The 26,245-nt window shown below is 38.9% G+C and overlaps 1 protein-coding gene and 1 long non-coding RNA gene across 6 annotated transcripts in view; one reads left to right on the top strand and one right to left on the bottom strand.

Annotated features, from left to right (window-relative positions):
- Positions 1-2,304: 2,304 nt before the first annotated feature.
- The window catches only part of LOC140344333 (uncharacterized), a 28,366-nt gene continuing 4,425 nt past the window's right edge, over positions 2,305-26,245 (bottom strand). The window contains exons 2-3 of the long non-coding RNA XR_011923552.1: positions 3,853-3,937; positions 2,305-2,824 (exon numbers count right to left, since the gene is read on the bottom strand). This is a non-coding gene — a long non-coding RNA (uncharacterized lncRNA). The remainder of the gene's footprint in view (positions 2,825-3,852; positions 3,938-26,245) is intronic.
- FUT7 (fucosyltransferase 7) overlaps positions 19,363-26,245 on the top strand; it is a 34,178-nt gene continuing 27,295 nt past the window's right edge. For 3 of the 5 annotated variants that reach the window (XR_011923547.1, XR_011923549.1, XR_011923550.1), the window contains exons 1-2: positions 19,374-19,597; positions 23,401-24,527. Coding sequence is in view for 1 of the 5 variants with exons in the window: in XM_072431424.1 (XP_072287525.1) it covers positions 23,411-24,460 (1,050 nt within the window). In the remaining 4 variants the exon portion in view is untranslated. Of the gene's footprint in view, positions 19,598-23,400; positions 26,240-26,245 lie in introns of those variants that run through there. The other 2 variants (XR_011923551.1, XM_072431424.1) reach the window with 2 other exon arrangements.

Below are 26,245 nucleotides of genomic sequence, written 5' to 3'. Positions count from 1 at the left end.
AAATATTATTCGGTTGTGGATGTATAAATTAACAAAATACAAATATTTTTTAAATTACATAAACATGACTTTTATAATGCAAGTTCAGAGATTGCAGTATGTCTATTTACTTTGAGAATTCTAAAGACATGAATGTGATATCAGTTCTCTTTTTTGCCATTGGTCCTGTTACAAAAGAATTTGATGAGAATGAAAACCCACCCCCAACTCATTTAAAACAACATGGATTATTGGAAAAATTATTGTGTCCTTCTAATGAAGCATACGGATGAAACACATCAGACTTCAGAAAACAAATTGTTTTGTATTGATGTATAGGATTTCAGAAGACAAATTGATTTGTATTGATGTAACACATGGTTCATAATATTGTAATTTTGTATATGCAAGTGATCTTGATAACATGTTTTTCAAAATATCACACAATAAAATGTACAATTTTAATAGTTTTCATTTTGATTGTTCATAATACTGCACCTGGAAAATCCTGACCACACATTACAATTTGGAATTAAGAAAATAAAAGGAAAAAAAGATGAGATGAAAAGGATAAGAGCTAGTGCATGTAGGACTAGTAAACTGTGATATACTGTATGACTTTTTTGTCCTTGGGCTTATATATCATTAAGTAAACCTATCACAATTAGGTTTATGTAAGATTCTGAACTTTCAGTATTGGATTATCTGTCATTATTAAACCAGCACAGTATATTCATTACCAACAAATCACTTATTTATAAATGTTTTCAGACATTTTTCCAATTACATCTAATCTGACAAAATGTGTGAATCTTGTATGAAAGCATTTAGAAATAGTCCTGTACATATATAGATCATATATAACTCATCATGACTGATACTCTTTATAGCTAACCTGTCATTACAGCCATATAAAGCTCGCCCCTGCTGACCCATATTACCAGGGTTACATTGTAATGCCCGTTTAAAGCTCCGAGTCACAGCCCCTAAACAGGAAAAATAAAGGGTTTCTATTTTCACTGTGACACCCTTTTATTGCATTCTTCTTCTAGGTGCATAACACAGGAGAGCTAGACGCAGCCAGACAACCAGCATTTCCTAAAGGTCAGCGAAAGCCTTTTCCTAAAGGGCATCTCCACTGATTTTGCTCTTGTGTTTGGCCACTCACAGCTGAGCAGTTCTTAAAAAATAGCTCCCATGATGCAATCCAGGCATCAATGAATTCCTTTATAAAAGCCATGGTTTCATTTTTTCACTGAGATCTGATGGTGTCTGAAAATGACTGTGTGTCTCCAGGTCAGGAAATAAAAAAAAACATCCACTTGGTGGCCTCAGAAAGCAATAGAAAAAAAAATATAGATCCAAACATCAGATCCACTCACATTATGTGGATTTTTATCAATGGATGACAGGAATGATGATGGAATTATTTCTGGGGACATAAATAAACTTTTTAAATCAGTAAATATGTGTTTGTGTTTTTTTTTGTTTCAGTAAATTACATAAAGTCATTGCATTTGTTTACATGTTTGAAAATGGATAGAAAGCACTAATGTACCTCTGTATTAATTTACCTAGATTTTGAACAGGATTTTTGTCACCCTCTTATTAAAGGGGACTGCTGTTGTCCATAGCTACACATCCTTGTTTATTCTTTGACTTGTTTTGCAATATTGATTTAAGGGCATGTTTAAATGGGATTGATTTCTAATTTTTAAAAAGATGCTATGTTGGACCCTCCATCCCCTATATAAAATATGAAACACAATTTATGAAATGCTTAATGAGAACGTACAGCACAGTGCTGGCCATCAATGCCCAGATTGGTATTTATTTTAACATAAACAATTGATCATATTGGGATATGATATTGTATTGCCTGGCTGTCATGCTCTTGCCAGCTTCCATCATTAGCCCCCCAAACACCCACATTCCTTATGGTGGTTGGATATGGGAAAGTGGCTGTGTCTCCAACACTGTGACTCCCACTCTTAATGGACCGAGGCCTGATTACTGGTACAGATGGGGGAGCAATGTCCACTGCCCCTATTTTTGGCAACCTGGCATGTCTGGATAATGGTCTGGTTCTAATTTAAAGGGAAACCCATTCTTTTGTATAAAAAATACACCATGTACAATGTTAAGGCACCTCAAGCAAATTATTTAAAAGGGTTTGTGCAATTTTAACACATCCTTCAAAGTCACATGAAAACACCAGCACTTTTTTTATGCCTAGGTACATGCATCCCTTGGCAGTGTACAGCTCTATTGGCCCTTTTTTAACAGCAGTCTAATAGCCCTATAAATGTACAAAAGTACACAATGTTGAGTATATATAAATACTGTTTATTAATAGTAATTTAAAGATTCGTCCCCTAGACCTCAAGGGTGTTCACATGGTTTTGCTGAACTATTCATAAACAAAACAGGGCTGGTTAGTGGGAGGATATAAATGACCATGTGGTGAGTGGTTTATATTGGTTCTTTTAGGGTATCTCCAAACAGACTACCTGTAATGAGATAGTAGATCCCAATTAAGAAGGTTTAATATTGCAACAGAGAAAATCAAATGACTAGCAATCAATCTTTATAGGCATACAGAATCATTACTGTATAGGAGGGCTTATGTTGTTATCTAATTGTAATTGTCTAATAATGTATGCTTGGAAGTCCATATAGGCATAATGGTTCACAAAGTTAATGTGGTGGATAAAGCATGTGTCTAACATTTTTGGCACGCAGATGGCTGTCCACCATCTTTGATTCTTGTTCTAACCACAGTGGTCTCTTATCTGCCTTCAAGGCCATCCTGTGTTCAGCTTCTAGGGTCATCCCATTTTGCTCTCTGCAAACAATCAAAGCAGTAATTATTCTTCATATAAGCTGAGTATATTTTATAGTCTATACACAGGCCCCTATATTGTTATCATTATCATGTATTCATTTCCTTCTCTTGACCCTATTTGAGGGTCAAACTCTCTATTTCCCTCTGATCAACAATGCAATAGATTCACAGTGGTACATTCACCTCCTGGGTGGAGAGACTCTTTTTCCAGGATGTGATTCTGGGAAGTACTCTAATTCACAACATATATGGCATCTTTCTGTCCCTGTCTGTATCTTGATTTATGTTGAATGTATTGTAGGGGGGCTTTTCTGAGACAATGAGGTGTGCATACATTTCCTTAACTGTAGTACATTTTATGAAGCAATTACACAATTATAAGCACCTTTTTGTAGAATAATTCCAATTCCAAGCAACAGTTCCAGACCATTATTTTCACATAAAAGTAGTATGGGTCTGAGTAAAGACATTGACAAGTTCACTTTATACGTGAAATCTGCAAATATAGTACAGCATAAAAGCAGGATAGGCCAAAGTTTTAGTAACAACATATTATTAAATAATCCCCATATTTTTGTCCTGTTTCTGACATAGCTATAAAAATTGGAGCTCTACTTTCTTCAATTTGCACAAATAGATTAGTTTTCTAATCTAACCAAATTCTAAATTTACAATCCTATATTCTCTTGTAACTTCTTTATTATATTGGTATACACAATAATCTTTCTTTACAATTCTTAAGTAAAAGGGAGATAATGAAGGTATGTCTTCAGAGTTTATTGGATTATGCATGCATATCATACAATTAATCAAATGTACTCTTTAAATTGCTTTCTTGTCCAATTAACAGAAACAAATGTTTGGTCTGTAGGCAATGAATTGTCATGTAACAGTTGTAACATGAACAAGTATTCAAATTTTACACATCTTTTGTTGGTGGCTGAACTTTCTTGCATCATCTGCGTGTAACAAGGTCTCTATTATATGTAATCTAACAGTTGTGATAGGAGTCAGAAGTACAAACAGACCTTGACATTGGGATTTCAAGCTGCATTCTGTGAACGTGTTCATCAGAACACAATCTCCAGACTTCAGGCTGCATATACCAGGATTCTGCAATAGAAGAAACACTTGGGCACATATGTAGGATAAATTCTGAGACAAAGATTACATATATCCAGGGAAAACATTACTATACTGAGCTTCTAATATGAAAAATATAAACCCATCTTTGTATAATTTGTGATAGTTTACTTTTATAATCACACCATTACATCTTTCTATTTTACTAAACTCTGAGGGTGATATGAAATAAATACTTGTTTTATATTTAATCTGATGTATTTTTTTTACACAATCTGATTTATGAAATGGGTCCCTCTGTCTAACTATATGATTTCTAAAACTTCATACCTAAACAATTTTTGTAAAACCTTTTTCCTAATGCTTTGGCAGTTTCACTACTATCTGGCAAAGCCTTTTTACTTATCTATTCAAACTAGTTTATAAGATCTACCACTCTTCAATAAGTTAGTATGTTACTGAAATAAATACAAAGGTAGTGGATCATGTATGGTGGGTACTTTAACAATTTTTCATATCAGAAAAGTTCCTCTGCTGTTTTCCTTAAGGCTGTTACGGTGCAGTATTTATTAGCGAAGTCCACTAATGCTTCTTCCTGATCAGACACATTATTATTTTTGCACTAAGCTGTTCTTCTGATGTGTGCTTGGCCATGGGCTATTCCAGTAATCATAGGGATACATGCAGAGGCTAAAAAAGGCTTATCGTTTCTCTTACATATTTTATTTCCAGCTCTATATTTCTTCATATGTGAGCTTGCACTTTGTCAACTGTCACCTCACGAAGAAGCTATATTACATCAAAAGTAATTACACTTGTTTCCATTTTGTTTTGGAGAGGAGGGTTCTAGTAATGGTTTCTAACCATCTCTTCTTCCATGTAGCTGAACAAAATCATGTGCAGGAGGAGGTATGATTCACCTCTCCCTCCTCTAGTGAAGACATTTAGGTACTGAATGGGCAATGTGACGCAAATACACTGTAGAATGTCTGCCCAACGTCTGTAGAGCAATCTTCTGCAGTATGAGTGCTGCTTCAATTACAGTTCTGACACAGATGGGTGATTCCGTGATAACCAGGAGGATATGATCACCATGTATAAATATATAAATGGTCTATATAGAGAACTCTCTTCCCCATTATTCACAATGAGATCTTTACAAAGAACAAGAGGGCACTCTTTGCGTCTGGAGGAAAAGAATTTTAAGCTCCTGATAAGGAAGGGATTCTTCACTGTAAGGCCTGTGAAAATATGGAATCGGCTCCCTCAGGAAGTATTTTCAGCAACTACTATAGATTACTTTAGGAAAAAGCTGGATGTTTTTCTAGAAGCACAGAATATAACTGGGTATTAAGGCTTTAAAGTAAAGATAACAGAGACTGTTGATCCAGGGAACATCCGATTGCCTCTTGGAATCAGGAAGGTTTTTTTTCCCCTGTTGAAGCAAATTGTACCAGGGTTTTTTTGCCTTCCTCTGGACCAACAAGGCCCATTGGGTTTATATTTGGGATTCGTTTATTTCCCTAGTGGTTGTACTTGATGGACTTATGTCTTTATTAAACCTAACCCACTATATAACTATGTAACTATGTAACAGGATATAAGACATACACAGCAGTGTAAAATGCAGGACTGCCAGATGGAAATAGGTGACAATGGTGCTGCACATCAGAACTGGTGCTTAACAATGAGATTAGAGATAAATAGAGAAACACTTTAAACAATTCTTTCTAAATCCAGGAGCTGCAGGATATCTATTTTTTGTTGTTTATTTTGGGTTTTGACATCAGTGTTTTCCATCTTTATACACAAATTAATAGTAAATGAAGGTTATTCTGGCAATAAATTCTGCCATCTAGTGGATACTTTGTATATAGAACTTAGATGGTCTTGTGTACCATTATCCTGAAAATGGTACTGTGTTGTCCATAGCTACACATCCTTGTTTATTCTTTGACTTGTTTTGCAATATTGATTTAAGGGCATGTTTAAATGGGATTGATTTCTAATTTTTAAAAAGATGTTGGACCCTCCATCCCCTATATCAAATATGAAACAAGTTTTATGAAATGCTTAATGAGAACGTTCAGCACAGTGCTGGCCATCAATGCCCAGATTGTTATTTATTTCAACATTGATCTTATTGGGATATGATATTGTATTGCCTGGCTGTCATGCTCTTGCCATGCCTTCAATACTTCTGAAGTCATGTGCTTGGTACTAACATATAGATAAGGATCTCTGAATGTTCTCCGACTTTCATCTGCTGCCTGCTTGTTCCAGGTTTGTAACACAGAAGCCAGGCAACAAGCAATGGCAGTCCCCATTCCTCTCTTGTTGTATTGTCAAGACTTTGATGAAGGTGGCTAACAAGCTCAGGTACAGCCAGCAGGCCCCTTTCAGAGTTGTAGATGTAAACTTCTGCCCATCTTCAATAATATGCGGTTTAAATCTGCAGTTGTTGTGTCAACCACAGTTCAACCTCAACCTCATTCAACCAGTTGAGGTTGCAGTTTACTGTGGTTCAGTGTTTGCAGGAGGTTGATGGATCTTTCTCCAGCAGCAAACGAATTTGCTTTCCAGCTGAAGTGAGCTGTAGGTGAATGTGTTTGCATTTAAGTTGATGGAAGTAGCTGGCTGCTCAGGGGTGAGCTCAAATATGCTCACCGGTTGCTAGAAGCAACTTCTGGCACCATCCACTGCAACCAGCTACACAAAGTGGTTCCCAACTGCCCCCGTTCAATTGAATGGGAGCAGTTGGGAGAATAATGCAGCCTACAGCAGGCCATTGTGGTCATTCACAGGTCTAAAATTAGTCTAAGGATCATTGTCAAGGACAGCTGGTGGTAGTAGTCCTGTTTAATCTAAATAGCTTCTTCACTTCTAATAAGTCTGGAGCATATGCCAACATTTACCATATATGCATGGGCAAAACATTTTGTCGTAGTTTTGGTTAGTGTAAGAAAGGATTAAAAACTTTGCAGGTATATTTTTTTGTCTATGTACCATTAGTGAAATTTTCCCCCAACTCTATGTCCCAGACATGCAACAGGAAGTTAGAGAAGATCTCCCAAAGTAAAAGGAGTTACCTTCATTGGAAGTTGTTGCCTGATCTCATCATATTAAACCTTCTTATGAGTGGTTTGGGAAGACAAGAAGAGAGTTAATCTCTGAATGAGATTCTGGATGGACCGAATCTTACAACATTGGAGCCTGGGTTTAGCAGAGCACCTTATTGGTGAACAGAATTAAATTGAAGACAGATCTGGCAAATCAGGCAAATCAGACTTGGGTAGCCCAGGTTCAGGATCGACGAGGCCTCTTGGTGTGACAACCTGACATACAGCTCCAGATGGCAAGCTTAGCAATGATGGAGCATCTCCTGCAGTGACTGGTCTCACTGGGTACCACAGGGATTATGCAGTTGCCGAGGCGATACATCCCCAGCCGCTCCCTGCCAGCTTCCAGGCTGGGAATGTTCTTGTTGCTGAAGAAACTTTCATTCTTTGTTTTTCTTTTCATTCCAAAAACACATAGTTTATAGCAGCATGAGAAAATAGGCTAAACCAGATTGTACCCACTGCTTACTCCTGACAGGGCTCATCACAGGCCAGAAAAAAAGAAACATTGGTATCTGGCATTTGGCTAAAGCTACGTACACACTTCCAATTATTATCGTTGGAAAACGAACGACGAACGATCCTGCACGATATCTGCGAACGATCGTATATACATACCCCACCCGCATACAGAATTACCCCACAAGGCTGTACATACCCCACCCGCATACAGAATTACCCCACAAGGCTGTACATACCCCACCCACATACAGAATTACCCCACAAGGCTGAACATACCTCACCTGCATACATAATTACCCCTACAAGGCTCTACATACCCCACCCACACACATAATTACCTCTACAAGGCTGTACATACCCCACCCGCATACAGAATTACCCCACAAGGCTGTACATACCTCACCTGCATACAGAATTACCCCACAAGGCTGAACATATCTCACCTGCATACAGAATCACCCCTACAAGGCTGTACATACCCCACCCACACACAGAATTACCCCTACAAGGCTGTACATACCCCACCCACATACACAATTACCCCACAAGTCTGTACATACCTCACATGCATACAGAATTACCCCACAAGGCTGTACATACCCCACACACATTTAATATTACCCCACAAGGCTCCACATACCCCACCAACATTTATTATTACCCCCACTTTTACCCCATTATTATTGTATACAATATACCCCACCCACACACAGTATTACCCCACAAGGCTGCACATGCCCACCTGCAAACAAATTTTCTCCCCAAGGCTGTACATACTACTACCGCATAAAGAAATTACCCCACAAGGCTGTACATACCCCACCCAAATATAGTGTTACCCCACAAGGCTTTGAATATCCCACCCAAATATAGTATTACCCCCACAAGGCTGTACATACCCCACCCACATAGTTTCCCCAACAAGGCTATGTATACTCCACCTACATAAAATATTACCCACCAAGGATGTGCATACCCCACCCACATACACTATAATCCCACAAAGGCTCCGCATACCCCACCTGCATACAGAATTGTCCTACAATGCTGTACATACCCTAGCTGCATACAGAACTACCCCACAAGGCTGTACATACCCCACTTGCATACAGAATTGTCTCACAAGGCTCTACATACCCCACCCCAATACAGAATTACCCCACAAATCTGTACATACTCCACCTACATACAGAACTACCCCACAAGGCTGTACATACCCCACCTGCATAAAGAAATACCCCACAAGGCTGTAGATACCCCACCCACATTGGCATTTAGCTGCACTATTAGGTGACTGTTTCATCATTGGGTGACAGATTTATTTGCTTTAAGTCCTGTTTATTTGCATTGTAGTGCAGTTGCCACATTGGTGCATGAAAAATACCGTAAAACCATACAGCTGACAGATAGACCTCAGTCTCCACCATTCCATATCCCCAGCTGCTTTTGTGTGCTGCTTCCCCACCTCTTAGATTGTAAGCCTTTCTGGGCTCGGTCTTATCCTCCCCTGTCACTGTCTGTATCTGTCTGTCATTTGCAACCCCCATTTATTGTACAGCTATGTGTAATATGTTGGTTCTATATAAATCCTTGTTATTTTTAATAATAATAATAACAATAATAATAATTAATAATAACAGGTGTACAAATGCTAACCACATACAAAATGTTATTACCTCCTACAGTAACCTCAGTACTACTTTTAACTATACCCATACCCGGGTCAAATCAGGGTCAGCAAACCGTGTAAATCCTGTGCAGTTCTTGGCTGTGTTTAGAATGTCTGACACAGATCATCTCCCTGCTGCATCCTCCCACCTTGTTACTTTCTGAGTTATGCTAATCACTGGATGAGAGGAGACTGAGTAAATATTTATTCTGTCTGCAGCAGACAGATGGCATCATATCAGCCTGGACAAAGTCATTGACTGATGGTCAAGGAGTGTTTTCTTAATCATCATAATGGAGCTTTTTGTGGAACAAGCAAGTTGCTGTATATTGTGTCATCGGAAATGTATCCATGTATATTGATATGTCACAAAAAGTCCAGTAATCCCCCTTTTAAAATATTTTGATGCTCTATTCAGTCAGATGTCTGATGATCCCTGCCAGTCCTGCTCTTATGGGTTAAACGTGACTTTGCAGGCACTGCCCCTGATTCATCAATGAAATCCGCGCTCGCTGGAAGCGCGAAAGTACGCGCGGCCAGCGATCGCAGATTACCGCGGTCCGGACTCGAGTATGCGCGTACACCCGCCTCACTACGATTCCGGATCGCTAATACGAATGCGCGACTGATAATCCGATTCTGCTTGATGAATCAGGGGCACTGAGTGGAGTAATGCAGGGTGGTTGAAGTGACACAGAATTGCCAGCAGGGTTGCTCATCTGCAGTGATAGTTCATTACCCTGAACCTGTATTGTCCTAGAACAGTGTCGCCCAACCTTTTTTCATCTGTGGGCCGCTGTTGACATTGGAAAAAAACTTGCAGGCCACAATGCAAACCAACATAAAAAATGTACGTTTAAAACTAGAATAGTTTTATTTTAAAATGAAATTAAATTGAAATGTTTCTAGTTACTGTAATGTACATGAACCAAATAAAAGAGATGACAAATCAAGAATCTCTGCAATGGATACTTCCAGAGAAATGCAATTCATGTGACAGATAACCAAGGGGTGCCATGTTCTTACTACTACATCTTCAGGGCCTTACATCTCCCAGGGAAATTAGGGTTTACAGAAGGTAAGTGGCCAGATACCCTGTTTCCCCGATTATAAGGCACTGTCTTTTATTTTTTGAAATGCCAAAATATGCCCTAGGTCTTATTTTCAGGGGAATGTCTTATTTTTCCATGAAGAAGACTACAGTACACATTTATTGTTGAAAATCACTCATGATCACTCATGTGCCATTGATTGTCCCCTTCTGATCACCCATGTGGCATTCATACCGTATTCCCCTTCTGATCACTCATGTGCCATTCATACCGTATTCCCCCTCTGATCACTCATGTGCCATTCATATTCCCCTTCTGATCACTCATGTGCCGTGCAGAATGCCGGCTTGTTACTTTCAGTTTCGCTCTGCACTGCAGCCAGGAGGAGACACACACTGCAGCCAGCATCGAGGAGACACACACGGGATCAGATATCAGAGGATGTCTTATTCTTGGGTGAATGCCTTATTTTAATTATTTTATCAAAAATCAGGGGTGGCTTATTTAATGGGGATGGCTTATAATCGGGGAAACACGGTATGTGTGACAGGGTAGCACGGTATGATAGGTATAGTTATATAGCCACTACAGTCCCCCACTTATCATACATTTTATTATACCTACAGCTTCCCTTTCAAGAGAAAATGGGGTTCAAAGTACATTAGCAGACATTTATATGTGACTGGGTACCATGGTATGGTAGGAGTGATAACATTTTATTTTTGGGGGTGGGTTAGCCACAAAGTCGTCCACTTATTCTACATTTCCCTACCTCTACTGTTAAAGAGAAATTGGGGTTCACAAGGTAAGTGTCCAGCTATGTGTGAAAGGGTAGCATGGAACGGCAGGTATAGTTTTTCGTATCTTGTGATGGCGCTGTAGTGATGAAATTTTAGGAGGAGCTATCCACTAGAGTCCTGCACTTGCAGTTACATTTTTCTTATTTTGTTTAGGGAAGTTGGGGTTCATAGAGAGTAAGGAGATAGCTGTGTGTGACAGGGTAGTATGATATGATGGGTATAACATTTTATTAGGGAAGAGGGGACAAAAGGCTTGTGGCTTCCACATTGGCTTCCACATTTCCAGTTGCCCATGTCCCTCTGTTCCAGAGAAATTGGGGGTCACAGAATGTAAGTGGCCAGCTGTTCGTAACAGGCAACTCGCCAGCCGCTCAGTCCCTTGCACCGAAGTGTCTGCAGATTTGACTCCTGGACCCAGTGAGCAGTACTGAGCGTTCCCCCCGAGCCAGGCTTCCATTGCACAAGAAATGGGTAACTGAACCACAACCTTACCGCCAACCTAAAGCAGCCTTTAAGTTTTGCAAACTTTAAGAGGCACCACAGCACACAGACAATTGGCTGTTCCCTAATGTTCATTGTCATGAAAGTGTCCCCAAGGGGGTCCCTAACATGCAAACTCAATTTGGGGACCCTGGCCTTGAAATAGCCCCACTTAATGTGAAAATATCCCTGATTGTTGTTATGATTTTATGCTTGTGACCCCATATCTGGCAACTTGTTATGTGTAGTAGCAGCTCTTAGGGTCCCCTGTGTACCATGAAACTTTAACATTTCTATGACAATCATTGAAGGAGATACATGGGGATAATGACAGCTGCATGGACACAGACACAGTTCTCATGCTGCTGGTAAATTTAGTGGTCCATCGGCCCGAAAAGGTTGGCGACCACTGACATAGAAGATGTGTGCGCCCCATCCCCCCACATGCGCCCAATCCTCTGCAAGACAAAGAGCAGACAGAGCAGAGAGGGGGGAATGAGAAGAACCCTTGTTCTAGAAAAACCCAAACCAGCAATTTCTGTTCTGTTACACAACACCATTCACAGGGAGAGAAAGACACAGAATTATCACTTGACACTTGAGCCTGATTTATTAAAGCTCTCCAAGACTGGAGACAATAGACTATCATGAGAGATCCTGGGTGATCCATCAAACCTGACACACACACACTTGGCACTTTGACAAAGGTGATCCACCAAAACCACAGACAGCAGCAAAATATAGCAGTGTTTCTTTTTCCTAGGTGTACCAGATGAGTTTCACTTTAAAGTACCCTCTTTACATATAGAGTGATTTGCAGTCCCTTTGTCAGGGTCATCATAGAACAGATTAGAGATTTTAAAAGATGTGATCACAAAGTTACCCAGGTCACTTTCTCCTCATTTCTGCAGAAATAATGATGTTTTGAACAGTGTGAGAATATTCTTCAGCACATAAATCATGCACAACAATCACTAGCACAGAGGAACTGTCAATCTAATGTCTGGTCATTGTTTTGGGCAGAAGGCCAGGTAACCTTTCAGCATATATTTGGACTTGAGAGGGATACCAGAATACACAGAAAACCTGCACAGACTTGGAGCCACTAATCATAAAAAGCACCATGTAATCAGACTGATGAATGCTGATTTTTGGTTGGTTGATTGCAGCACATTGCACAAATCAGAGGCTGGAAGGAGGTTGCATTGTAGTTGCTCCCTTTAAAAATGTTAAGGGTTTGACATGTAAATTTATTGTATGTCTTTCTGCAACCATTGCCCTTTTCTTGTACAGGCATCACAGGTAATGTAAATGTACAGTAATACTCAACAATCAGAAATAACTTTTTGCCACAATGATCTGTGCTTGCTTGTTCCACAACTAATATGCTGTGTGTGACTAGCAGAGCCTGGCATCTGAAAACAGGAAACCAATCAGCCAGATGGGTAGAAAAAATGAGTGGAAAAAATGCTGTTTCAATAGGGTGGGTCACCACAAGAGAACTCTTCATACCCTGTACTGGTTTCTCCGATGAAAGACTACAAGATGATCTGATAAGATGCACGGAAGAATCTTCCAGGCCACCTCCTAAGTTCACCTTTTCTCGAACTGTACTTCATGTGCTGTATATTTTTCATTTCCTGCATTATATTTATAATGAACTTTTTTTTCCCTGATTCCTTGCTGTGCCATGTCCTGTGTTACCCACCTAAATGTTGCTGGATGCTGCGGCCCCTGTGTTGTTTCTAAAGACCTCAAATATATGCCTTAAGAGTAACATAAAGCAAAGCCTTAGTATGCAGCACTCAATTAGTACTATTTGCAGTAAATGTTTACTTACCCTGTACAGCTTTCTTCATTTATTATTTTTTTTTTGACACTTGCTACTTTAAACTAGAGAGATAAAATTGTGACATTATCATCCATTTTTTTTTATTTTGCTGTGTACTGAGCAGCTCTTCCATACTCCTTAGTGCTTGTGTGGATAGTGGATAATAATACAGATTTGCCTAATATAATAAGCACCACAGCAAGGACGTTGATACAATCCAATAGTGTATAAAGCTGACAACACTTGGAGTTCGTTCACAAGGACAATTAACCCTTTTTAATCAACATGCAACAAGATGATGCTACATATATTTGCAGCCCAGCACAAGGCTTTGTACAAGTTACAAGGCTGTGTACAACTACTGTAGAGATAAGTCTCAGGGCTCCGTGTGCAAAGGGAGGGGTAGGGTCTGCAATTTACCAGTAGGATCTGGTATTGCCAGGAATGAAGAGCACTTCATCCAGTATTACCACTTACAGCTGCTTCAGGAATATATGAATATAAAGCTTATTGAGGCTTTATAACCAATATATTTAATAGCTGAATAAACCTGGGATAAGCAATAAATATATATCACTGCATTTGTCGAGACTTAACAAATGGACCTCATAGAATGGATGGATATATAGGAGTCTTAAACTCTGTTGGGCAGGGTTTTCTCAGGTTTGTCAGGTGTAGATCCTACTCATTGTACAGAGCTGTTTAATATGTTGGTGCTTTATAAATAAAGATTAAAAAACAGAATATATTAAATGTTTACAATGGTTCAATTTCTATACTATAAGTGTATATCTGATCATTGCTATACTGGCCTGGGTAGAGTGCGCACTTTTGTTGCATCTAGCTTACCTGGATTTCCAGGTTTTTTAGCAAGCTGCTACAGGTGACAGGGAATTTAGAGATAGACCCTGAAGATAAAACACAGAAGTGAGGGTACCTGCTAGGAAACTAGGAATGAAAGTAGCACTCATTATAGATATATACACATTATAGATATGCTTTACAAAAACAACTGCACTCACACATATGTGTGAGTTTCCATTGGTGACAACTCTATGAAAATCCTAAATGCCTGTCTGCCCTTGGCTTTTGTAACAAAATCATGTCAGGGTCAATAAAGTGTGGATACATGTGCAATTCAGTGTATAGGAATTATTTCTAAATAGCAACCTCATGTACATATACAGTAAACCAAAAGTATTACCAATTTGTGGTGGCAGCATTGTCAAAAACTAGGCAGGTGCAGCTTTTCAAGAGTTGAGGCAAGCAAAGGCTGCATTCAAAATGAATAGTCAGTTTTAGCACAAGATGAAAATGTGTGTTTTAACACGTTTGTGCCAGCACATGCAAAGGTGTTAATGGGTTCCTTTTGCTATTTTAACAGTTTATTTTGTTTATTAAAAAAATTCACCACTTGTTGCATCAGTTGTCAATACTGAATTTTAAAAAGGAGTGAATTAAACCTAAATAGGACAAGCTGCTTTCAATAATTCAAAGGGCAACCTGAAAAATAGTCTGATGTTCCTTCAATTGATACACCCAGCTGGTTTTATTAGAGGTGCTGGTATGCCAGTGGAGGTGGCATCCTGTATAAAACCACTATGCAGACACTCCCTTTACACAGATTATTATCATCACTCAGCTGTGTCATCAATATCAGCTGAGCTGGTAACCTAGTAAAGCAGACCAAAGGGGGAAAACTAAAGTTCAGGAGACAGATTTAATGTAGCTATCTCTGTTTCTTTTAACTTGGCAACTTGAAATACAAACTTGATATTATTATTATTAATGTTATTATTATTAACAATAATAATAATCAGGATTTATATAGTGCCAACATATTACGCAGCTCTTTACAATAAATAGGGGTTGCAAATGACAGATTTGGATAGTGACATGGGAGGAGGAAATGACCTTGCCCAGAAGAGTTTACAATCTAAAAGGACTGATATCCTTTTTATTGCTAAACTAGTACTAGTGATATTCAGAGACATATTTATGTAACCTACTCTCTTAAGCTACGTACACACTTCCAATTATTATCGTTGGAAAACGAACGACGAACGATCCTGCACGATATCTACGAACGATCGTATAGCACCGATCCTGCACATAGAGATAACGACACGATCGTTCGTAGATATTGTACACACAATAGATACGATCGTTTGAGCGATAGAGGAACTATGTGCACGACAGGAAAGTGAACGAACGTTCGTTCATTACGCATACTCAGCCCATGGACGATCAACGAACGACCCTATCCGGCACTAGTGATTGGCAGTGACTTGACAGCAACAGGATCACTAGCAGACCACTTACATTTTCTATATCATTGTTCCTTGGCTGGCTGAACCATAAGGATGTTGTTGGGGTATTGTTCCCCTCCTAACAAGTGAGTTTCAGCAGTGTTTTTGCTAATAAAGGGGTAGTGCTCTTTGGTTATGGCATCACTTGCATCCTAAAGATTCTGTCACTAGCGAGGCGTGGCATGTAGCAGAATCAGCATTGTGACATGACCCTTAGTTTGAAACAGCTATTTAGACTTCAAAGTCACAAAAGATAAGCCAGAGCTAGGGGTGGGGAGAATGAGACAATTTGCTGCATTGTGAATCCCTACACCTAAAACTCACAGCCCGAAGAGTCAAAAGTTTAAAGCTTTGCTCTTCTAGCAGATTCCTTCTAACTGTATAGACCCACAGAAGGTTCACAACCAAGTAATCAACTATACAGGTAGAGCAATAATGAGGACCAAACTGCAGTACCAGGCATTGTGGCAATCCAAAACTCTATATTGTACTGAAGAAGGTGGTCCAGGATGTCATCAACATGCTATGTCTAAATGTGTGTCCAGCAGCACATCTGCTCAGGCCACAGACTTTGTTAGTACTAGACATACACATACATTGGTAATTTTTTGGCTGTCTCACAGAACCCCATCAGTCTCATAAAGGAGCTCACAATCTATGCTAAACCCCATGACAATGACTGCTTGGTAATGTATTCATTTTAGAGTCATTTAACACTAATAGTTCCAGTATGTGGATTATATTACCATTCAGTATCTGTAAGCCCTGACATAGGGAGAGTTAACATCCCCCCGAATGATGTTGAATGTTCATATTCAGATAGAAATGTAAAGTGAATGATTGATCTATACATATCAGTCTGTTAATCTTTTGTTTTTCTCTAAATCAGGTTATACCCATAGATGCAATAGGTGCTCTACTTGTCCAAGACAAATGTTCCCTTTTTTATTATTAATTAACAGTTTATATCATTAGGATCATTCACCCACAAAATACAAATGCAAGGATTTTAGATTGATTACACAGGTCAACATGTCATTTTCATCAGATATAATTTTTCTTTGGGCTTTGTAGTATTTTGTGATATGGATTTCAAATCTGTGTTCAGTTTTTCTCTAGCACGTCTAGTTTTTGTGATGCTAATTATATATTGTGTGAAATTTGTTATAAATAGCCTTAACATATTACAACATTTAACAACATATTTTTTTTTTTTTTAGGTTAGATACTGCACTAACTGCCATTGATTTCATTTGTCATCATGCCTAGAAATTGCCTTAATGATCCAGACAGTTTCTGTTACATGTGTGGTTCATTCACAATGAAAGCATATTGTTGCCAAATTACCACAGAATGTAAAAAGATATACAAATTATATTTGGTCTGTCCACTTGGTGACCAGGATAAATCTTGGGCTCCACATGTCATCTGGACAGTTGTTCCAATGGACTGCGTTACTGGCTAAATCGGCATACAGCAGCAATGCCATTTGCAAAATGTTGTGGAGAGAACCGCGGGACCATCTAGTTGCCGCGTCAACAAAAGTAGATTCTCAGGTAAAACTAAGCACAAAATTGTATATCCCAGCCTCAATTCTGCAATTAGGCCTGTTCCCCGTGATGATTCATTGCCAGTTCCAGTACCGCCACATGATGGACTTGCTTCTGTAGAAAGTGATGAGGAATGCGCTGGAGTTGCAGGGAGTTACAACCTCGAAACCTCTGATTCTGACCACTTGGCTGATGAGAATTCAGAACCAGAGACCTTTACACAAGCAGAGCTGAAAGATCTCATTCATGATCTAAATCTCTCTAAAAACAAAGCAGAACTTCTTGCTTCAAGGCTTAAACAGAAGCACTTACTTGCAAAGGGTGTAACTAACTCACTACAGAAAACAAAATCATATTATGCCAACGTTCTTCACTAGTGATGGCTCACTGTGCACTCTTTGTTACAGTTTGTCACAAGAGCATGTTCCATCTGATTGGCGTATCTTCATTGATTCCTCTAAAAGAAGCTTGAAAGCAGTCCTACTGCATAATAGTAATTCCAAACCAAGTTTACCGATTGCCCATTCCGTTAAACTAAAGGAGTCCTATGACAACATGAAGTTACTACTTGAGGCAATTCACTATGAAACACACCAGTGGAACATCTGTGGGGATCTAAAGGTCATTGGCTTGCTGATGGGATTGCAAGGAGGATTCACAAATTATTGCTGTTTCCTATGCCTGTGGGACAGCTGATCTACGGGAGACCATTATGTCAAGCGCGACTGGCTACCTTTAAGAGATACCTATAAGCCCGGAACAAGCAGTGTCAAGTTTCTGCCTCTGGTTGATCCGCATAAAACATTTCTTCCACCTCTCCATATCAAAAAAGGCACGATGAGAAACCTTGTAAAGGCCATGGATAAATCGAACTCCATGGGTTTTCAGTACCTTGTTGAGAAGTTTCCAACATTAGCACCCCAAAAATGAAGGAAGGGATATTTATAGGGCCACAGATCAAGTCTGTTTTGCAGGATGATGTTGTCAAACAATCTCTCTCAGCAGCTGAGTTAGAAGCTTGGGATGCATTCAAGTGGCTGTGTGAAAATTTCCTGGGCAACCATAAGTCTCCTGCATACAAGGAAGGGGTTCAGAATCTGCTTGCTTCATACCAGAAACTGGGTTGTCGCATGTCATTAAAAATACATTTCTTGCACTCACATCTAGAATTCTTTCCAGAAAATCTTGGTTTGGTGAGTAATGAACAAGGGGAATGTTTTTACCAGGACATTCGGTTAATGGAGCACCGCTACCAAGGTTTCTGGAAATAAAGTATGATGGCTGACTACTGCTGGATGCTGTACCACGACAATCCAGACAAAGACTACACAAGAAAATCATACCCAAAGCATTTCTGAAGAAACAATGGTACCTGACTGACACTGTTCAGAATGCAGAATGCAGAATGGTGCTGTATGTACAGCACTTGTTTATGCATCTGCAGTCGTTAGTCGTTGGAAAGGATCATGAAAGATCCTTTCCAACGACAATTATTGCACGTGTGTACATAGCCTAAGTGCTTGGTTATGTAAATGTCCCTTCTACAATCAGTGGAAATCCAATCAAACTTGCAGCCTAGTTTGGAATCGTGGGTGGAAGAATCCAAGATCTCAATTTACAAAACAAGAATTCAGAAACCCATCCTATTTGCACAGCATCTTGTCATGGGTGGCTAATTGGTAGCTTGCCCATGTTGCCTTTGAGAGCAGTCCTGGAATTGGTTGCTCTGGCAATTAAAGCTATGAAGGGAGGAATTTTCAACAGAATGAGATTTATGTTCTGTTTAAGGGTCTAAAGGTAAATGATTGTAGGTCCAGGCTTACCAGCATTGGAAGTTGATAGTTGTGGCAGAAAACAGTGCCTGAAGGAGCACTAAGGTATATAAGAAACTAGAATCTGATCTTTTTGTAAATGCATGCTTAATGTACACTCTTCAAACAGTTTTGTACAGGTTAAAAGAGTATAAAATGTGAATCTGTTAGTACTAAGAAATAAAACAAAATATAATGTGTGGTACAGAAGGAACAAGAGACAATCATATAAGTGTACCAGCACTGATATGTACCTAACTGAGTCAGTGTTTCTGAATACTACAACACATCTTAGTACACAAAAAGTGTTGTGAAGAGGAAGAAGGAGGGCACACACAACCGAAAAGCAGAAGGAACTGAGTGCAATGGCAGCTGTAATAGTGCAGTCATCTTTTTACAGGCACATTGAAGAGCTGCCACAGAGACACCCGCCTACAGGTTCCTCCACTATAACCCCCAACATAGGAGGATGCAATGACATACAGTGCAGAATGCTAAAAGGTCAGTAAACATTTTGTGATGTAAAGGCCTCCTACCCAGGAAGAACGTCTATCAAGATTTCTAAGTGCTTAACCTCATTCAATGGTTTATTGGTATCTGCACATAGGTAAGTGACCTTCAATGTGTTTTTTTAAAGAATTCCTCCAACAGATAGTGATGTATCTGTTTGTAACTGTTATTTATTTATTTTTTAAAACTGCAGCTTGTAAATGTCCTGCTACACTTGTAATCCAGATCTATGGGCATATTAAAATGCATTGACTAAGTCCAATTTTCATAGTTGTGAAGCATTTTCTGCTGCATGATTGGACCACACAAGTCCACATTACAAATGTTAATATTGGCCTAAAACAGATTGGCTCTAAGCCACCAATGGTTTTAAATCCTGTGTAGTGAATTGCCTATGAAGCTTGTCTTGTTCAGGTCTTTTTATGACCAAAATCATTTTTTAGGAAAAGTAGATATAGATGGAACCTGCTGGCTTCATAGTTACTGACTCTCCACCTTGGAGTCTTTTGAGTATTCCTATTCACTGTTGGTTGATCTGGCTCCTTCTGTAGGACAGTCAGAACCTCTTACAATGGGCAGAGCTAGTTTGCAGAAATGATAAATTAGCACAGAGGTGTCATGAAGAGAGAATATGAAACAGAAAAAACTGTCAGGAGAGGTACTTTCCATTTTGTACTAAACACTGATCATGGGTGGACTGACCCTTTAATATGTAAGTATTAAATACTAAATAACTTTAGTATTTATAAGGTAAGTGAAAGCTGGAGACAAATTATTTCATAAACAAACTGTTGTAAATGACCAAAATATTATAGATTAGTGAACTTATTTTAGTGAATGGATGGCTTTGAAATGTTTGGTCTAAAATAGAAGAACTGTGCAGACATGGGACAATGACACCTGTGTGTGATTTACTACACCCTATACTGCACTGCATGAAAGTTGGACTAGAAGTTGCACATTTGTAAATCAGCTGAAAATCACTGCTCATCCTGCTGATCCTATTGCACAAGATAAAAAAAATGACCTGCCTGTATCATCTGACAGCAGTGTGCCTTCAGAGATTGCACATTTACAAATACCTGCTGTTTATGCACAGTGGTGTTGTAGTTGTTAAGCGATTTTTCTGCAATTTTAAATTTTTTTTTATTCTGTATTTTTTTATAACCAGAATATTTGTTATAAAACATTTACCGAGTAAACATGCCTGTCCACATGATCTTTGACTTAAAGAATAAATACACTTATGTAGTAAAAAAAAAAAGTAGCAGCATTAAACAGCACACCCTTACCCCTCCATACAGCCCAGTGACTTTTTGAATTCTACTAAAGTCTACCTACTGTCTATTTGCTCCCATGCCACCATCCTAAGTAAAGGCAAGATACTTTTCGGTTTCTGATTACTAGCGGGTGGCCGTCCTGTCCCCTTAGCCCCAGCTATTCATAATGGCAGCGCTTACCCACCTCTACACAGCACTCACCCCTAAATGAATGAGAGCAGGCTCTCGTTTATTCAGCGTGTAAGCGTTTGCCATTAGGGATAGTTGGGGGGACAGTTGCTGGCTGCTCCATGTGAATTTAGGCGAATTTCCCAGTATCTACCAATAGAATCAGTTTCAGTTGGACTTTTCCTTTAAAGTCTTTAAAGTTTTTTCTTTAGTTTTCAACAGGGTTGTTAAGAGTAAAACTTTTATTACTCTCTGTGTCCTCACTGGGAAGAGCCACCCTCAAGCACTGTACAGACGTCACATGATTGTCTCTGCAAACGATCTTTTGTGATCATTCCCAATGTTATGAGACTAAAGAATGCTGTATACACAGTACCTGTTCTGTTCTGAGGATAGATCAGGGAGAAGTACAAGACAGCAGCACTCCCGTGTGTTCCGTTTAGTAGAAGTGCACAGCTATCTTTCTCAATTTGTCATTCATCATTCTGCCACGGATTGATGGACCCCTGTATACAATGCTAGATTTTCGTCCAAGACAGCCACAACCATTTGTCTACAACAACAATCATCTGATGTGTGTGTAGGTAGCAAAAAAACATGCAGATTCTTGTAAACTTTTCCTATTCTGTACAAAATTTTAAAAAAGTATTGGCTGGATTTGGACTTTAAAAAGTCAGAAACTTTTTTTTTGTTTTGTTTTTTTGGAAGTAAAGTCTATGGTTAAATAACAACCAGTAAAGTGTTTACTTCTATCTGGAGCTCCGTTGGATGTAGTTGTCCTCACTTCCTAATTATGTCATGGAGATCAGTAAATACCCAACATGAGTTAAGTCCTTCCCTAATCAATCCAAAACTAAAAAATGGGTTTTGAGTTGCCATACAATTTACATTTCAGGGTACAGGAAAAGGATTACAGGTTAGTTAAAGGTTAAGCTTAACATTCCTCTTTGCATAGTGAGGGAGGGGCTGAACTCCTGCCAGATTTTCGAAGGTGTCTCAATCCATTCTCATTTCCTATCCTACAAAATAGGAAGTAAAAGTGTAACCTGTCACCAGAATAGGTGTCCTCATTGGCAAGTTTGTTTTGTTTTTTATAGTGATGAATTTAAAAATGTAGATATTCCTTTTCTGCGTTTACTGGTGACAGTTCATAAGGATAGTGAAAGTGTTGTCTTGACACAGGAATAAAAAAATGACGGTGGCAGTTTATTATTAGAGTAGGGGACCAACTTGAAAAATGTGGACCTTGCTTTTTTAGGTCAATGTCATCTTTAGGGTTTAAAGATAGGTTATAGGTCAAGGTGATAGCTTAAGGGGACAATTTTCGGTGCTGAAAGTCACATGTCAAAAACTAAGCGGGCCTGGGAACTCCTGACCTGACACCACAAAGCCAAGGTAATGGTTGCATTGGCTCCAGGCAAACCAGGCATTGTAAACCCACTGGAAATAGATCTCTGGTAGGTAGTGCCTGAATAAAGATGAGGATACCAAAGTGAAGTCTAATATTTATTAGCAACTTTTATAAAGATACCAGAATCATGTTTTTGGTACATTTTGTTTTAATTTAGCATTATATACATTCACACTTTTCTTCCATGCTCACAAAGCATTTCAGTTATGCATCTGGTTTGTGGGTGTATTATATTTCCAAATAATTCTGTCCTATGAAACTTCCCTGTCATGCTGCAGTGAGCTCAGAGATGGAATCGTCTTCATATTCAATGATCTCAGGTTATCATGAAGATCAGAGTTTCTCAACCAAGGTTCCTCCAGAGGTTGCTAGAGTTTTCTAAAAGCAATTTGTGACTCTCAGGTCAGTATAACCAATATAACCCAATGGCTAGCAATGTAGTTTTTTTTTTTGTGAAGTTTTATTCCTGCTGACCCCCAGGCAAATGTACTGATATAGTAATAATAGTAGGGGTTCTTTGAGGATCAGAGAGGAATTTCAAGGCTACCCCAATGGTAAAAAGGTTAAGAAACCCTGATGTAGATTATTGCTGACCTCCCCTTCCTAAAACACTAGCTGTCTGGATAGGTGTTTTGGTAATCCTCTTGCTTCAATACTTTCTAAATCATTGAATCAGGAACTTTAGGTCTGCATGTTTGTTTAAGGTAAGTGAATAGTTACACATTTGTCATGCTGATCCAGTTGCTTTAAAAGCGTTTAAGTATACAGGATTTGCGGCTCAATCTATTGTATATGCCTTATTTTCTCTCACCTTGTTTTTTTTTTTGTTTTTTTTATATGTAACACTCTGATAAGGTTGATAACTTGTTTTGTTTGTTTTATATTCGTTTGCACGGTTACTGTAATTTCCTGTAAATGGTCTTTATATGATTTATATTCTTTTAAATAGGAGGACATCTTAGGTGTTCATAGCCAGAATCTCCTGTTATATCATAGTAACCAGTTCTGTATATCTAATAAACATTTTGTATCCCTCAACAGCAACATCAAAATGGAATTAATGAAGACTACAAAGCATAAGCTACGATACTGGATGGCACTGGGCAGCATATTTGTGCTGTTAAGCCTAGGATGGAATATGCAATCTGTATATATTACAGTGAGGTCTGAACAAGCCATGATGACTACCTCAAATAACACGACCATTACAGTACTGATTTGGCACTGGCCTTTCCACAATACGCTGAATATCTCAGGAGATGTTTGCTTAGACCTCTATAACATTAGAAACTGCAGGCTGACAGATGATAGAGACATGCTGAAGCTTAGTGATGTGGTGGTCTTTCACCACAAGGAATTAAATGACAAAAGATATCGTATGCCCATCATCTCTAGGAAACCGGGACAGATGTGGGTTTGGGCCACTCTAGAGGCTCCATCCAACACCAAGAACCTTCACAAATGGAACAACACGTTCCACTGGACATTGACATACCGAGAAGATTCAGATATCTTCATACCATATGGGCAGTTGGTTCCCAAACTACAAATGCATTTTAATACCTCTGACAAGACAGGCCTTCTGACTTGGGCTGTCAGTAATTATCACAAGACTCAAGAACGAGCATCATTCTTTACTGAATTTTCACGCTACCTCAAAGTAGATGTGTATGGAAAAGCTAGTAACAAGCCCCTGTGCTCATCGTGTCTTCTCCCCACCCTATCACGTTACTACTTCTACCTCGCCTTGGAGAATTCTATCCACAAAGACTACATTACTGAAAAACTCTGGAAAAACTCATTCCTAGCTGGAGCCGTTCCTATAGTACTTGGCCCACCACGAAAAAACTATGAGAAGTTTATACCTGCAGATTCTTTTATACACGTCTCAGACTTTTCATCAGCCAAGGAGCTAGCTACATTTCTAGGGTCCATGACCTTAAAGAGTTATCAACAATACCTCAGCTGGCGGCAAGAGTATGGCGTTAAGATTTACAATGATTGGAGGGAGAGATTTTGTATGATCTGTACCAAATACCCTCATCTGCCCAGGGACAAAGTCTATTCTAATCTGAAAGGCTGGTTTGAGGGAGACAGTTAAGGTAGAGTGGACCCCAATGTTTTCCTGGTTCACTAACAGAATGCTGCATCAAATATCAAGAATAAAGGTACTTTTTGGTTTTTGGTTTAAAGAAAAACCATTGGTTTTTGTGATAATGAAAGCCAGCATCTTGTAGGCTGCTATGGTCAATGCCTCTTTGTCTTTTCTTTTTATGAACTAGTACCTTTGGTCTATCTGCTTCCAACTTATTTAAACCTTTAAAGATTATGTCTAGTCAAAGCTTTTTTATATAGTTTTAGATATGGTGAAGGAGATAGTAAAGTGGCATCCTCTGTCAAATTATTATTGCATTGTGGATAGGAGGTGCTGAATCCATCCACAAGAAGAAAAAAGAATGGAGCAGCAAGCCAAATGTTTGGAGTCTAAACTCTTTCTATATACAGCATAAGTCAGGGTTTCTCAACCAGGGTTCAATGCAACCCTAGTGTTCCTCCTGGGGTTGCTATGGATTCTTTGAGCAATGAGCAATTTGTCGGCTGTGATGCTGGTTACCAATTACATCAATGATCTTTTTGGTCCATGATCCATAGGGGTAACATTCTCTACCCTGGCCAGCAATATGAGAGACATTTCTCCCATTGACCACCACACTAATGTACTGTGAGCTGTGAATATAGTAATTATAGAAGGGGATTCCTGAAGAGGGTTTTTAAGAGGTAAAAACTCTTAGCTCACAAAATCCCCTTTGTCAGATCTACATTGGAAGAGATTTAAAAAGAATAGATTTAAAATCAGCATACAAATATGACTGGTAATCAATAAATATTTGATGTTAATTGTTTGTGATTTTAAAATACAATTTTTCATTATTTGATCTCCCAAAAACTGGTGTAGTGCTTTGTTTTATCTTTTCTGTGGAGCATTTCCTTGTCACCTTGTTCCAGTTGGGGGTCGTTCACTGTCTTTATTTGTTTTGGTGACCAAACATTGGACATAAATTAATCTTTTACACCAGAACCATTGCATAGTGTTGCCCAGTGCAGTTCCAACATGAGAGCAGGGCCTTTTGCTTCATATCTTATGGCTTTTTTTTATGCCAATGAGTTACACTGATGTGTACTAATAAATAATTGGACATGCTGAATTTTGTACAACACTTTCTAATCTACCAAAACATATCACAGCATGCTATGGGTAAAAAAATGGAAAAAATGTGTTTTTGATGGCCTCCCTGCCAACCCCTATACTTCTTTTGCAAATATTTACAATTAATGCAATTATTTATAATATTTTTAAAAACCTATTTTGCATGGAAAGTCTGCTATCAATAAAATTACAGAAATAGGACTGCACTATAGCACATTGCAATGCCATTAGGATGCAAAAAATAAGGCTAGACATACACTTTAAAAATTGAAGCATTAGGAACACTGGGGGAGGGGGGCTATATTTACGGTAAATTTAAAAAATTAAAAATGAACAATTTTTTTACTATGAGGTATATATAAAAAGCAGTGAAAATGACATTCACTGAAACATTCCCTGGTGGAGAATTAATAACTGCTATTGAAACACATGGATTGAGAAGATTTTCCATCAGGGAATATTTCAGTGAGTGTCAGATTCACTGTTTTATAAAAATACCCCCCCATGAGTTTTAGTAAAAATCCCTGTTGAGCTTTATAGATCTATAAATTGCAACACACAATGCCCCTGATTCATCAATGAAATCCGCGCTCGCTGGAAGCGCGAACGTACGCGCGGCCATCGATCGCGGATTACCGCGGTCCGGACTCGAGTATGCGCGTACACTAGCCTCACTAC

This window comes from Pyxicephalus adspersus, chromosome Z (assembly GCF_032062135.1).
Source record: "Pyxicephalus adspersus chromosome Z, UCB_Pads_2.0, whole genome shotgun sequence".
NCBI classification, from domain to species: Eukaryota; Metazoa; Chordata; class Amphibia; order Anura; family Pyxicephalidae; genus Pyxicephalus; species Pyxicephalus adspersus.
The sequence above is the reverse complement of the archived record's forward strand: the minus strand, read 5'-3'. Positions and strand labels throughout refer to the sequence as shown.